The 14,573-nt window shown below is 43.1% G+C and overlaps 1 protein-coding gene across 1 annotated transcript; it reads left to right on the forward strand.

Annotated features, from left to right (window-relative positions):
* The first annotated feature begins 1,152 nt into the window (after positions 1-1,152).
* On the forward strand, positions 1,153-9,877 carry LOC147618921 (acid phosphatase 1-like). Its single transcript, XM_086774055.1, has 5 exons — positions 1,153-1,377; positions 1,634-1,786; positions 2,101-2,566; positions 8,752-8,958; positions 9,283-9,877. Exons 2-5 carry the CDS (start codon positions 1,690-1,692, stop codon positions 9,458-9,460), a joined length of 948 nt encoding a protein of 315 aa, XP_086630181.1. The 5' UTR covers positions 1,153-1,377; positions 1,634-1,689; the 3' UTR covers positions 9,461-9,877.
* Positions 9,878-14,573: the final 4,696 nt, after the last annotated feature.

Raw genomic sequence — 14,573 nt, forward strand, 5'->3', positions numbered from 1 at the left:
TTTTTGAATGTAATAGAAGTTGCATGAGAGAGTTGCCTTCTTTCCCTTCCTATGTCCGTGCATGCATGAGCGAGCAAGAAGAAACAAAAAGGCGGGTTTGAATCTCGTCAACCTTGAAAGCCTATAATTATAAATAATATATCTTAAGAAAGAGGTTATGAAGTTGCCTAAGTGACTCAATAGCCTAAATATGCTCTTACATGTGCATGTGAGCATGTGATATTATAACAGTGTGCCATTAGTGAATAGTGTGCACCCAAATGTGTGGTCTGGGAGTAGCAACACAGACTTCTTCATTAGACATATGTGACGATTATGGTGTCTTTTCAAGAAAATGAGGCCTTTTTGTGTTTGCATGATGGATTTCACGGGCTAATGGGAGTGTGTGAAAGGTCATAAATAAAATTGCATCTTGATGGAGGTGGTGCTTTCTTTGTGGCGGCAACAAACATTGTTGCGCCTGTCAATGTCCTTGTGTGCAAAAATTTGATGTGGCGCTTTGTTGTTTCCTTGCCCATCATGATAAAGCTCGAAATCTCCCTCCCCACACCATCGAGTTTGGAGTCTCTTGTCACAACCACGGCGGCCAGGAATGTCCTTGGGTCGGCTTGGTCTTTCGGATTAGTTGTGCCGACCGGTTTGTGTCGATCACTCTTTACCAGAAGCTAGGGCTCCCTGTGGATATTCCTTACTTGCCGCAAGGACATGGTAAATGTGAGGAACGGTACTAGAATCACATGCCATCACTTTCCACTATGGGAGAGGGTACAGTCAAACCATGCACCTCCCTCGGGAAGAGGCAAGGGTGCTACAGGTGGGAAAATCCCCAAGAGGCAATTGAAAACACTTAGGAATCACAATGTACATTTTAGGTTGGTTACAAATCCACTCCCTACTGCGAACCGCCCCCGTGCTTTGCGAGCAAAAATCCTTGCACAATAGGGAAAGATCTTCCCCGCCCATGCCTCATGGAGGGGGATTGAAATGCATGATGGGCGGTTGGATGAGTCCCTAGGGAGGGGGACCGGTAACCGGTAATTAGGGTATCGAGTCAGCATCCTAATCAGCGCCACGTCAACAGCTACTTTACACGGCAGCAGGGGCACGTGTGCGTGGCCCTCACTAAGGTCTGGACACTGCTCTATCTTCACACTCTCCAGAAAGGTAGGCTAATATTAAGCTCTCTCTCTTCTGTCTCTCTCCCCCCTCCCCCTCTCTGTGTGCATGTTCATCTCTCCCCCTCTCTGTTCTCCTAACTTTGCCCGCAGCAACACTAACGGATGTGAGTCATTTCGTCTTCCCAATCCATGCTAAGATTTCTTTCCTCTTGATGATTCTTGCCTAAAGAGGACATAGTGATTACTTCAGAATTTTCGGGTGAGTTTCATCTGCATAATCGATCGATTAGTCGCTTGTAACTTTGTTAGCTCTATAATTTCTCTGTTTTTACCTGCCTCTTATCTTCTGTTAGGCTTCAACTACGAGCACGGAGACAATTAATTAGCCGTATTTATGTCTCTGTCAGTTTATAATTAAAAGCAGCAAAGGCAAATCTAAGGGTCTGCAGTAGCCTCATTGATTCGTAATTCAAAAGCACTATGGGGAACAGGAGATGATAGATCTCTTCTTGCAGGTTGCCACAGTAGCATATTACAGGTGGTGGTGTGATATCAAAGTCTTTCTGAAATTATGGCATCCTCAGAGCTAGATGATCCTGCACCCACAGCAACCCTTCCTTCCGAGAACAACATGTCTACACAAAGCCTTCTGAGCAGGGGTGGCTCAGGTGAGTTTTCCTTTCTTTGAGTCTCATTATGTTTCCATGTTCCTGGCATCCTTGCCCCTACGTTTGGGCAAACTTGTGTGACGTGTTTGCCACATACTTTTTTTCCTGCACTCATGCATTGTCTTGTATGCCGCCCATTGCATCCGTCCTGCAGTTTTTTGGGTTTTTAGTATCAGAGTAGTCCAGCCCGCCAACTCCGATCAGATCATAGATGAGGTTGTTGCCCTCCTTATCAGTTTTTTCTAGCAGCAGGAGTTGGTGTGGCGGCGGGCGCCCATGTGAACCAACCCTTATTCTGGTTGTGAACTGTGTAGGGTATGAAAGCCAGTACGGAAGCTTATTTGGAAGCCGGTTCAGTCTGACAGATGGATCAGGCATATATGTTTCATCATTGGCTTTGACCATAATGGTATCAGCCCTGGCTGTTGTAGCCATCGTTCTAGTCACGGTCATAATCACGCTGGCCGTGATGTTGTCATCATGTGAACAGCAGCACCACTCCTCTCTCAATTTCGATTCTCCAAGGGTGGACACTTACTGTTCGAGCTTTCAATTGAACCTGGAAATGAATAACCTGCAAGGACAGGCAGTTCCTTCCCGGTGTCAACATCATGTTTTTGGTTATGTTCATGGGGGACAGTATCTTAAGGATTTTGAAGCTGCAGTTGACTCAGCTAGAAGGTATCTCAACACACTGGTGCTAGACCGTGACACAAAATACACTGTAGTTTTGGACATCGATGAGACAGCACTGTTGAATGTGTTCTACGATGTCAAGAGGTACTCTTCTTGACTGTCTGCCTATTATATAAAGGGAAGTAAACAGATTTTAGCAAAGCTATTGCAAGAGAGAATATGATTGAATACATGTGAAGGTTCACTATTGAATGCATGCTATGTCTTCTCTTTCAACGAAAGTTTTATATGCAAAAGATTCAAATGGAATACCATCCAATGTTTCAAGTCTTGTTGTGCCAGAGTGTGTGAACTCTGAAATTTTGAAGGGTCCTAAATCTTTGTGTAAGGCCCATCCATCTAAGAGCAGACATAGAAGATTGGAAGACTTGCGAGGCAATGTGTCAGAGAGAGATCCAAGCTCGAGAAGCAAGCAAACTTACCACATGGAGCATTTGCTATTGGAAGTAATATAATTTCCAACAGTTGAGGTATTGTGCGCTATTACGGAGAACATATTCTTGATGGTTTGATCCCAAGAGTACATCTTTAGCTGCGGAGAACAAGCTCCATCTTTTCCATGAAGAGTTGCATGCTGTTTTTCTGCAGCAATCAGCCCACAAACCCCATACCTAGACTTCTACATGCTTCCTAGACTGCCTTGGACCATGCTAGGCTGAAATCTAAACTTTCTTAGCATTGTACTAATAAAAACTCTCGCTTAGTACAGCAAAGCATTCTATAGAGAATTCACACCTGTACGACACCTCCCTGCGTGAAAAGGTCTTCTCCATCTCAACCTTGGATCCCACGAACCCTTTCCCAAACAGCAGTAGGGCTGTACCAAACCATATGTCCTTCCTATAGTCACAGCTTGCATGTAACCTAGAGAAAACTAGAACCTGTTCACATGAATCCAGAGACATGCTTTCCACATGAAACCAATGACCTGTATCTGATAAACCAAAGACCTATATCCCATAAACCATAGGCCTGTTTCCTCGATACCAAAGTCCTGTTTCTTCTCGAAAGACCAATGTCCTGTTTCCATGACAGATAAATCCACATATGCACCATCCAATCACGATGCCAAAAACCCATAGACCCGCTTCCATCATGCTGGTCTAAGCCTATCCAGTCTGGCTGTGGAGATGCCTTAGTGATGCAGTCTGCTCCGTGATGCAAGAAAACCCGCCCGCCTGGCTGTCACATGCAAGTAACCTGCTCCACGACCACCAGTACCTGGCCAAATTCACTGCTGTGTGCCCATCCTCTGCACCGCTTTCCCATACCTGGCGTCCTCCTAGCTGCTCAACTGGCTGTCCGCCTAATTGACACTTGCCTGGCTGCCCACTTATCTGGTCGCTGGTCGCTGGTTGCTGGTTGCTGGTTGCCCGTGCACTCAACATATTAGGTGTCTTGTTGCTGGCAGCAACCCATCTGGCTGTAGCCATGCGCTCAGCCCCCTGACAGTGCCTAGCAGCAACCGGTGGCAGTAGTAGCAGGAGCAACAATACCTGGCGCTCTGGACAACAAGCAGGTGGGCACGGGCACGGGCACGGGCACGGGATGGACAGTGTGGACAGGCATCAGTTTGAATGTGAAAACACAGGGTCGTAACATACCCCCCTCTTGAAAAATAGCAAGCGTCCTCGATTGCACTCAATAACACAGTAAGCATCCAAAAGATTCCCCATATGACCAAAGCAATGCCCCTCCAGTGCAATTGGGTGATGAAACAATCATCCTGAACAATAAGGCCAAACCATCAAATGAGTGACAAACAACTCTTGCTCGTTCTTTCAGAACCTGCAGCAAAAGTCTAAAATCAAGTGGAAACACGTAACCTGTGTTAGCCAAAAACAAAATCATGCATCATTCTACACATGACAAACATATGCATGACACATATATGCATTTGCAAACAATATGCTCCTCAAGATGCTCTACCTACTCCAAAATAACAGTCTCAGGGTTGCTCGCAAACCTTACACCCATGTATATCCCGCAGTACCCACGACTGATGGTACAACATGAGCATATGAAAGCACTCAATGCATCTAAACTATACATGCATGAAGTACTTCCCACATATGTCTCTCTTGATGCTTTACCCACTCTACTTATGGCCATCCCACAGGAGCCACATTCAGTGATACACCATGAACATAGTAAAGTACCTGATGTATCATACCAACATACATGCATCTCATCCTGACACATCCAGAGTATTACCCAATGTATTCTCAAGGATACCAGGATCCAATGGCACCAGAATAAAATAATACCCCGGAAAGTGTATAAATACATGCACAAATAGAGTTCAATCCATATATCCATGAACCAAACCAACTCTAGGATTGCTTGCAAGACTTATGCCCTTCATAGAGTCTCAAAGTGTTAGCTCAGGTTGCCGCAGCCTTTGAGCTCAACCAAACCATGCCATTCCAAAGGAGACCAACTCCACAAATAGCATCATCTCAAAATCCAATTGACCGATCCTGTGGTCAAGAACAGCCAGAACCATATGACAAAGATCAATCTTCCTCAGTCATACCTTAGTTCCAAAGGCAAAAACCATCCATAGTTGCAGTTATAGTTCAAGGTGCGGTCGACTGTGAACCATACCCAACTGTACGATCTCATGTGACTAGTACACAATATCATAGATGTGATATGTAGTGGAAGTCTTTGTATTGGAAGATCCTGTCACACAGATGCTCACACCGTCTTCTGTATCCTGAGTTTCGTGAGTTTAGCAATCCATTTCAATACTTCAAACTTTAAAGAGATATGAGAACTGTACACCAGATTGGGTCCCGAATTACCCACCGAATGAGGAATTTTGTGACATCCCTCCCAGCTTCTAAGCAATTGACTGCAACTAAAAAGCTTCCAAATAGGCCGTCAAAACTTCTGGATAATCTTGAAAATAATCCTCGTCCATACAAGATACTTGCGTATAAGCTTACCTCCCACATGCTTACGCTCCTTGTAAAAGACTATCTGCTCAGGTTGCAATACCTCCTCAAGCTCATCCACCTGTGGTGGATCTTCCAAAACTGGTTCCATAGGAGGTGGTTCCACATAAGGCCTCAACAAGCTGACATGAAACACATTATGTATTTTCCATTGATTGGGTAATACCAATCTATAAGCCACTTCATTTATCTTCTGTAAAATCTGGAATGGCCTATAATACCTGTTCGAAAGCTTAGGATATCGGCCTTCTTTACTTGGCCGCTTCCGAAGTCGTGCTTTCTCGAACTTAAGTAACACCCAATCACCTTCCTTGAAAATTACCTCTCTCTTGTGCTTGTCAGCTGCCATTTTATGCTTAGTTTTAGATCTTTCTATGGCTGTCCGAGCCCTTTGCAAACGCAGTATCCAAATCTCTGACATACTCATCTGCTGCAAAGAACTCAGCCCTCAGAATGTCAAAAAGACTAATGTGCAGGACGCAAAACCAAGTGTAAATGTCATACTTGATGTACAAGGGAATACTGCACATGAACCTTAAAGTAGAGTTTTATGCAAGACTTGGGGCAAATTGAAGGATCAAACTGCCTTGTTTCTTTTTTATGATGCCTCTACTGATAATTTCATATCTATCCAGATGGCTACTGCTCTTGGGTTAAAGCATGAGGAGTTGGGTATGGATTTTCATGCTGATGCCGCCTTTGAGAGCAAAGAGGTTAAAGTCACTCCCATCATAGGGAAGCTTCATATACAGATTCAGGGCTATTTGGATCATGAAGACTTCTTGGTAGCACCACTTACGAGATGTGATGTGATACTTGGGATGCCCTAGCATTACCGCTTGAATCCCAAGATTTTGCATAAGGAGAAGAAAGTAACTTTTACTCATAGAGGTAGGAAAATTTGCATTGTTTGAAAACATGGGCACATTGAAAGCCCTTCTTCATCTGCTTGGGCTGCATGTTGATGTACATGATCCCCTCGGGCTGCATGCCCCCTCATATCAGTTGCCCGGACTACATGCCCTCTCATAACGCTTGCTTGGGCTGCATGCCCACTCACATCGCTTGCTTGGGCTGCATGCCTCTCACGTCACTTGTTCGAGCTGCATGCCCTCTAACAACATTGTTAGAAGTCCCTTCATGGGATTGCTTGCGGGTTTGCCGTGTGAAAATCCACTCGCCCTCATCATAGGAAACATCACCACCACGGCTTTTCAAATATACAACAGCCAACTCTCGAGGTTTCTCAACCCCCATCTGGTGAACAATTGCATCAAAAGTGACCACATCTACCTTAGCCTGAGACTTGGACTCAATAACCCTTTGTACATTCAGGTCCCTTTGTAAAGCACGGAGCTCTTCAAGCTCGTTTATCAAAGCATCAAAATCTTGCTGATCTTCAGCCCTAGCAGCTAACTGTGAATCGTTACTTGCCAAAGCCCCAACACGGTCTCTGTCTCTATCCTCTTCCTGCATGCGGTGAACACGAGTGATAGAATCCTCCACAGATTGATCTGAATGACTGGCCATGATATATTTACCAGATTCTTCAAATAGAAAAAGAATTTCCGTGCCCCGGAGTCGCTCCCTACCAGCTTTCCAAGAATGATACTGAATAGACTGCAAGGGTGCAATAGTGCCCCTACATAGACAGGAGGGCCGCAAAGTCTTTCCGCACGCTCAGTACTCTGCTTAAACCAAAGGTAACTCCTTTTGAAGTGCAACAGTAAGACGAGGGCTACCTCAGAATCCCAACCTTCTTTCACGGATAATGACTCCCTACAGCCATATCCAACATCATGTATGGCATAAGCTTTGTAGAAAGCCAGGCTCTAATACCAATGTACCGCAAGGGCAAATGTAACATGGAAATCTTATCTATCATGAATATTGATCAAACACATAATCATGCTAGAGAATAAAGTGAAGAAAATAGCTTTGCACAGAACACCACACTAGGGGCTAGAAGATGGGCTGATCCCCCCCCCCCCCCCCCCCCCCCCGCGTGCCCCCTTTATGGTTAGATTACCAAAAAGGAGTCTGCTTCAGATACAACCTTGCGGGTGCCTAGGCATGCACCTGAATCTTCCAGTACAATATGAAAACAGAAACAAAACATATGCTGATTTGAGTGTTCCTCAATAGAACTGGAGAGCTTTCCCGACTTTAAGCACCTGTAGGACACTGTAGGACAGTGGTCAGCCATGGACAGCCCACATCAGCCCGGGACAGCCCTGTATGGTTGTCTCCAATCCTACCAAGCCCACAAAGAAAGTCGACCAGCCTCAAGGAGCTGTACCAGCAGTCGACCAGCTCTCAGAGGTTTCAGGAGGAGTCGGCCAGCAACCTTTTCATGCCGGAAGAAATCGGCCAGCCAATAGGGAACTGTTTACAAGATGACCAGCCCTCTAGCAACATCAGGAGAAGTCGACCAGCAGCGTTTTTATGCCTGAAAGCAGTCAGCCAGCACATAGGAAGGCTCAGATCCAGTTGTCCAGCACACAGAAAGGTTTAAATTCAGACAGCTAGCAGTTTCTGCTCTCCAAAACATGCACGTCCATAGGGTGCCCAGGCGTCCTTGGCCCCATGGACAACACAGGCAATAATCTCAGGCATAGTCCAGGCAAACAAAACAAGTCATCCAAATATAAAATTAAGGTCATGCACAGACATGCATGCAACTAAACTGGAAGAAACACCCATCTACTTAGTTGTATCAATTAGGTGAAGTGTTCAGGGATCCAAAATCCGTCCGGAATCTTCCCAAAACATATATAGAGGTGAACCCTAGGATAGCTAGTCTCAGGAAAACACACCATGTCAGGCTCCAAAAGCCATACATGTGCTGTCATGTCAAGCTCCATATGCCACACATGTACAATAGAAAACAGAAGCAATGAGGAATTTTGTGACATCTAGCATTAATGTAGAGTAGGATGCAGCCAGATCTCTTATAGACCTAAATTTTTCCATTGTATACATTCGTTATTGCAATATACATTAGAGTATTGTCATTTAGCCTTGTATCTATCTTGTGTATTTGCAATTAAGTAATTAAGTCATGTGATTAACGTTACTAGTTAGTAAGCAGTTTAATCAGCATTTTATTAGAGCTAATCTAGCAGGCTTTTGCAAGCATGTAACCTTGGTGTTGGAGCACTAGGTCGCCTAGTCATTTCTAGCATGCTTCTGCAAGCATGTAATGGGTCCCCAGAATGAAGCTCCAAGCATGGACTGAGTGGTGTGCCTGTTTGGAGAGAGAGAGAGAGAGAGAGAGAGAGATCACTTATCTTGAAATGCATGTTTCAGTATCGAGAATTTGGTGGATCCCATCTGGGGCACCTCGATGACATCTGAATATGTACCAATGGTCCCGTTGTTAAACTTATATTGTGAACTTCGTGCTGCAAATTGGAGCATTGTCTTTCTTTCTGAAAGACCAGAAAGCATTTGGAATGCGACTGTGCAGAATTTGGTAGCAGCTGGCTATGAAAGTTGGACGTCATTGATTTTAAGGTACGGTCTCAAACTACAAGTGACAGGTTTGCTACAGCCTGCCTTTATCAATGAAATTAATGTTAATACACCATAGTGTGTTTATGTATGTGATACATATATATAAATATATGTGTGTGTGTGTGTGTGTGTGTGTGTGTGTGTGTGTGATACATATATATGCATTGATGCCAAAAGTTTTGAATACAAATGATTGGCATTGAGAAGGGAGGTGGGCGTGAGGGTGGGGAAACAGGGGAGGCTTTTGGCATCTCAATGAGTGATGTAATAGTAATGTTTTTTTGTACAAAAGGGTGAAAGCTTTCATTGGGTTCGGTTCTGTAGGTCGAGTGATGAAGCTGGATTGACTGTTCAAGAGTACAAGTCAAGTAAAAGAGCTCAGCTTGAAAAGCAAGGATATCAAATAAAGAGTGTTTTGGGGGACCAGTGGAGTGACATTATTGGCCCAGCGACAGGCGCCCGGACATTCAAACTTCCAAATCCAATGTACCAGAGTCTTTGAACAGTTCGAATCAGAATCTGCACCTTCCTCATTGCCATCATCATCACTAATGATATTCTTTTGTTCTCTAGAATCCATCAATTTTCTACATTTGAGAAGATCTAGATTGCCAAGTTATTGAAAGATCCCCAGGGGGGGGTGTTGGTGTTTGAAAGTGAGCTTTGGTGAATAATGTGTTCATTCAATCTACATAATTTTTTAGGCAGCAGAATTTTCTTATGTTTTTGGGACTGCCGAGCGAATGCAGTTATTGACGTCTATTAGAGTACATATGATACATAATGGGATAGGCATGTAAACTTGTTGCTTTGTTGCTTAGTGCAAGAATGGTGCATGATCATGAAGGCAGTTGTAGTCAATGCTTGTAACTTTTATTTTAAATGTTTTTAAGAAAGTAGACATGCTTTATCATTCTAATCATTAGAGCAATGTTCTTTGGCTTGGCTAGAAAGTTTCAAGTTATCATGTGTTTAGAAAAAAGACTATGTAGGTATGTATGGCTTGGTTTGCATCAAAATGTAAAAGAAAAAGAACGTATCTCCCAACAAGAGTGTTGTTATGAGCTTTGAATAATTTCAGGCTAGGCTTTATTGACATGGATAAGTACTTTTGCATCAGAAACACATTTTAATATTGTCAATTCTTTGCATTAATGGCATCTTGGAATAGCAAATTCAATGTTGTTTGTCTGATCAAGAGAAGTTCAGAAAACATGTCAAGGAGGTGCTGTTTTCAATCACGTATTGGCAAGTTGATGATATGGAAAGGAACCTTGGCCTTCCTCAAGGTCATGACTACAATGTTGATTATGTGGAGATATGCTTAGCACTGAAGGCAAATTGTTGTCTTCTCAGATACTTTGAGGCAATTTTGTGTTGGCATATCATTGGCTCTTCAAATGTTCAAAGGCAATTTGGTGCCAAGGTTTCATCATATATCTTAGTAAGGTTGGATGGGCAAGTTCATGAGCTCTATTTTTGTAAAGGTTCATTGATTATAACTCAAAAGTATATTTTCTCCTCCAAGAACCTTCATTAACAAAGGAAAAATTACATATGGGTAGCCAAAATGTAAATTCTTGAGTAAGTGTGTGTGTGCGTGCCCTTGAAGAAAGAAAGAGGGAGAGAGAGTTAAGAGTTGTATTAAATGTCTTCAAAAGACACAATGGATGGATCTATGAGACGTACAACAGTTCCATGTGGTATTGGGCCATGGAAAAAGAATTAACAAAATTGAGAGAGAGAGAGAGAGAGAGAGAGAGAGAGAGAGGATTCCTCTCAGGTTAGCTCCTCTTTGAGGAAGCCACACAAGGTTTGTAATGCCAAGTTATCCCATTGTTGCTAGTAGACAAGAAAGGTCCATGGGTGATTGAGTTTGGACAACTTCAAGAAACTCATGGACTCATATCACCAAGGGGAATAACCATTGTAGATGTGCAAAAGTGCTAGCTTGATAATAGGAAATGAGATGGCTCATTGCCATGGCATAGCTGTGTTGCATGCACTCTCTTTAGGTTGATCAATGAGGACCACGATCAATTTCAGAAATCAGACATTGGTGACAATGGCAAGGTTTGGGATGCAACACCATGCATGTATCCAAGTCAGCAATTGCTTCCTTTGCTGTCCTATATCTGTAAATGTTGCTGGCAAGAATAAATGAAAGTTGTAGCAGACATGTGAATCTCTCTCCTTAGCCTCATGGAATTCCAATGGTGTCCATCTTCTTTTCATTGGCATATATAAAGGGTCCACTCTCTGTGTTGGAGGGGCACACATATACTGATGACTATATTTTGGAATAGTCAGATACTCCTTCCTCTATGCTGGCTATATACCAAAATCTTCCAATTTGGGGTTGGCATCATCTGTGATGGTTGTATATCCCCCTCATGTATGGACTGGATTTGCCTTTCTCCACCTGCGAAAGTAGTAAATGATCACGAATGTAACAATTCTAATGTCAAGTAGATCTGCCAAAAGTGCGGGTTTGCCAGCTTTGTATGTCGTGCCACATTTGACGATAATGTGCCTTCTCCAGCCCAAGGACAATAATTCTTCTAATTCTGGCTTTGGTGCTCAGTTAGGGTATGGTACATATGGCTGCTTCGTTGAAGTAACATCAGAATATGCCTCTGGCAGGATCCGTCGGGTAGGTTCAAAAGGTGTTATTTGCATTAACACTTTGAACATTAACTTTGGCTTGAGTAGAGGATTCCTTGCTCTGATTAATCCCTCGTATTCTGCAGTAGCAGACAAAGACCCAAGAATAGTATTATCAGTAAACAGCTCAAGAGTATCTTGGGGTAGAGTGTGACTAACCTCTTGAGCTGGCCATGGTGGAGATGGGTCGGGTGCCGGCAACTCCTTGAGGGCGCGAGTGTTAGTGGAAAATTCTAAGGCGGCATGAGCAAGAAGTCTAGAAAATATACAATCGGCCTGAGATTTGTCAGTAGGAGGAACACTTGGGTATGGATTAAGTAATTTACTTGCACCATTTGAAAATACAGGATAAGTTGGATTAGATGAGGAACTTGATGTTTCCTCTTGGCCCTCTCTGTAACTAGGGAGTGTGTGGGTCGGTTTGTTGAGCTTCATAAATTCTTGTAGCTCAATGATATCCTCCATGTTAGAATATTCAATATGTATTCTATCAAAATTATAAAGTACGGTAGTCAGCATGGCTTCTAGATGTTAATAGATATTTCGATATAGTTTAAGAATGACAAAAGGATGATATAGTGTAGACTCACAGAGATTTAAAGGTTGGTGAGTATTATATACTTCTAACCACCCATGACTTATGATCCACTGGTAACTACTAGCTACAACCTCGTAATTGGCCGGTGTATAAGGAATATCATTTGGAACAAAGAGGTCTAATTTGTCAACACTGTTGGCCAGGATGTTTGAGTTTTGCAACACTCGACACCAACTACGAAGGTTGAGCACAATGGGGTGTAATGGATAGAAGAAAACATCCTTTCGATCAATTAGTACTAGGTCCCCCCAAAAAATCCCCATGATTTTAGTAAGGTCAGCATCACGCTCTGTATTTTGTTTAGTGTTAATTCTCCTAGGCTCAAATCATCAGACAAATTGATTTCATATTGTAGTAAAGTGTGTGTTAGTGTAGACAAAAAGACAGTCAAAGTTTGAGGAGGGGCCCGAGGAGTTACTGGCGAAACGAACCTATCTCCCTGTATTTTGTTGCATTCTCGGATTGCTAGTTGGCACTCCAATTCCTGTATCCGAGAATCCTTGGTGGTGAGAAGATCTGAGATGCTTGTTTCTCGCACCAGTCTTGCGGCATCCAATTTTGCAAAGCATCTTGTGGCCGCTTTCTATGCTCGTCTGGCCACCACAGCTTCCATTTCTTGAGCCTCTGCAATCTTTTGAAGCCTTTCAGTGGCCAAAGCTTTGACTAGCTTGGAGATGCTAAGTAATCTGTGTCCATCTCCAAGGATTTGGTGTTGATGGTCTCATTCAGTGCCCGTACATTTTCTGCATTGGCTTTATTTATTTGTTCTCTTTCTTATTGAAGTTGGAGCACTCTATGATCAACATCCTTAAGGGCTGCGGATATTGATTTCAAGTTGCTTTGTAGTTCCTCTTCCTTAGCCTAGAATGCATTTTGGAACTCCTCCTGTAGGTAGCTGTTGAGCTTGTATGCTTGCTTGTTCCTTGTTGTGTGCCACTTCTCTTTGAATCTGTTCTTTTGCTTGCTCTAGTTGTGCCTTTAAGTTTATATTTCCTTAATTCTTTGTACCAATGTTTGGCCGAGAACGAGATTATTACTTTCGAGTGTTTGATACCTTACTTCTTGCTCTTTGGCAGCCTTTAAGCTTTTTAGGATTACATCTTGGTGAGTTGCTTCTGTTGCTATCAAATGCTCTTGGAGTATTTGAACTTGGTTGGTGGCATCCTGGACCTACTTCCAGAGTGTTGTATTTTTGTCTTTAAGCATATGAGTGGTCAAAAGATGGCATCGCCACACCCTCTGCTCTTGTTCCCAAGTAGAAGCACTTATTCCAGCCGCTCCTTCCATTTCAGAGTGTGGAAATTGTAAGAGACTGTCCAGGCCTTCCACAACCTCATGAAGGAATTTTTCGTAATCCAGGTTATGTAGGAAAGACTTCTCTATAATCCTTTCTACATCATCCAAACGTTGCTGTTTGCTAGGGCTTGGTATCTCCTCAATTCTCTTTTGCTTTCCTGCATCCTGTTGTTCTTTGGGGATTTCTCCTTGTAATGAGGTTGCCTCTTCCTGGCTTTGGTGCTCTTCTTCTAGCAATTTTTCCTATTGAGTGGCTCTCTTTGTATGTAACTCAATGGATGCAGGTGTATCTGATATGGTGTAATTCTAAAGAGGGGAAAGGTTTTTAAAAATTAATTGTGCTGGGCTTAGAGGTGGGGTTTGTTGATGTGTTTCCATTGCCGTCCACACTGCAGGTTCTGATATAAACTGCAGTTGCTTCCCGTTGTCCCAATACTTCCTGATAAGAGGCTATCTCTTGGGCTAGCTCGGCCTCTAGTCTTTGTGTTGCCTCTGCAAAACATCAGGCATTATTCCCCTCATCTTCATGTCAGTTTTCTTCTTTTTGCCTTTCTTGAGATTCTTCATGATTTCCTTTGTGTCCTTTAATAATGCTTGTCCTTCTTGCAACTCTTCAGAGAGGTAAGTGATGGTGGTATTAGCTGTGCTGCTTGTTGCATCTGTTCTTCTTGTTTTGGATCTGGAAGAGGCCATTGTGCTATATGATTCAACACCTTTGTCATTAAGTACGGATTGCATACCTTTGACTGGTGTGCCTCTAAATAGTTTTCCATTACCCTATGGATGTACCATACCCAATCATCCTCTTTTTCTTCATGTACATTGGCAATTCTGTTAAGGGGAACCTTGTTGTACCTATCCACTGGCTTCATCTGCATTATGAGGGACATGGATCTGTAGGCTTTTTTTGTCACCTCATCTTTGATGTTGTCATATTCAGCCCCGTTGGATTTGTAAGAGTCTTTCTTCAGCATGGCGTCCAGGGGCATCTTCTCGAAATTGTGAGTGTATTTTGAGAGGTGGTGGTAATTGTAGAGCTTCTTGTATCAAGTCCTCT

This window comes from Cibotium barometz, chromosome 34 (genome assembly GCF_041138505.1).
Source record: "Cibotium barometz isolate CiBa-2024 chromosome 34, ASM4113850v1, whole genome shotgun sequence".
NCBI lineage: Eukaryota > Viridiplantae > Streptophyta > Polypodiopsida > Cyatheales > Cibotiaceae > Cibotium > Cibotium barometz.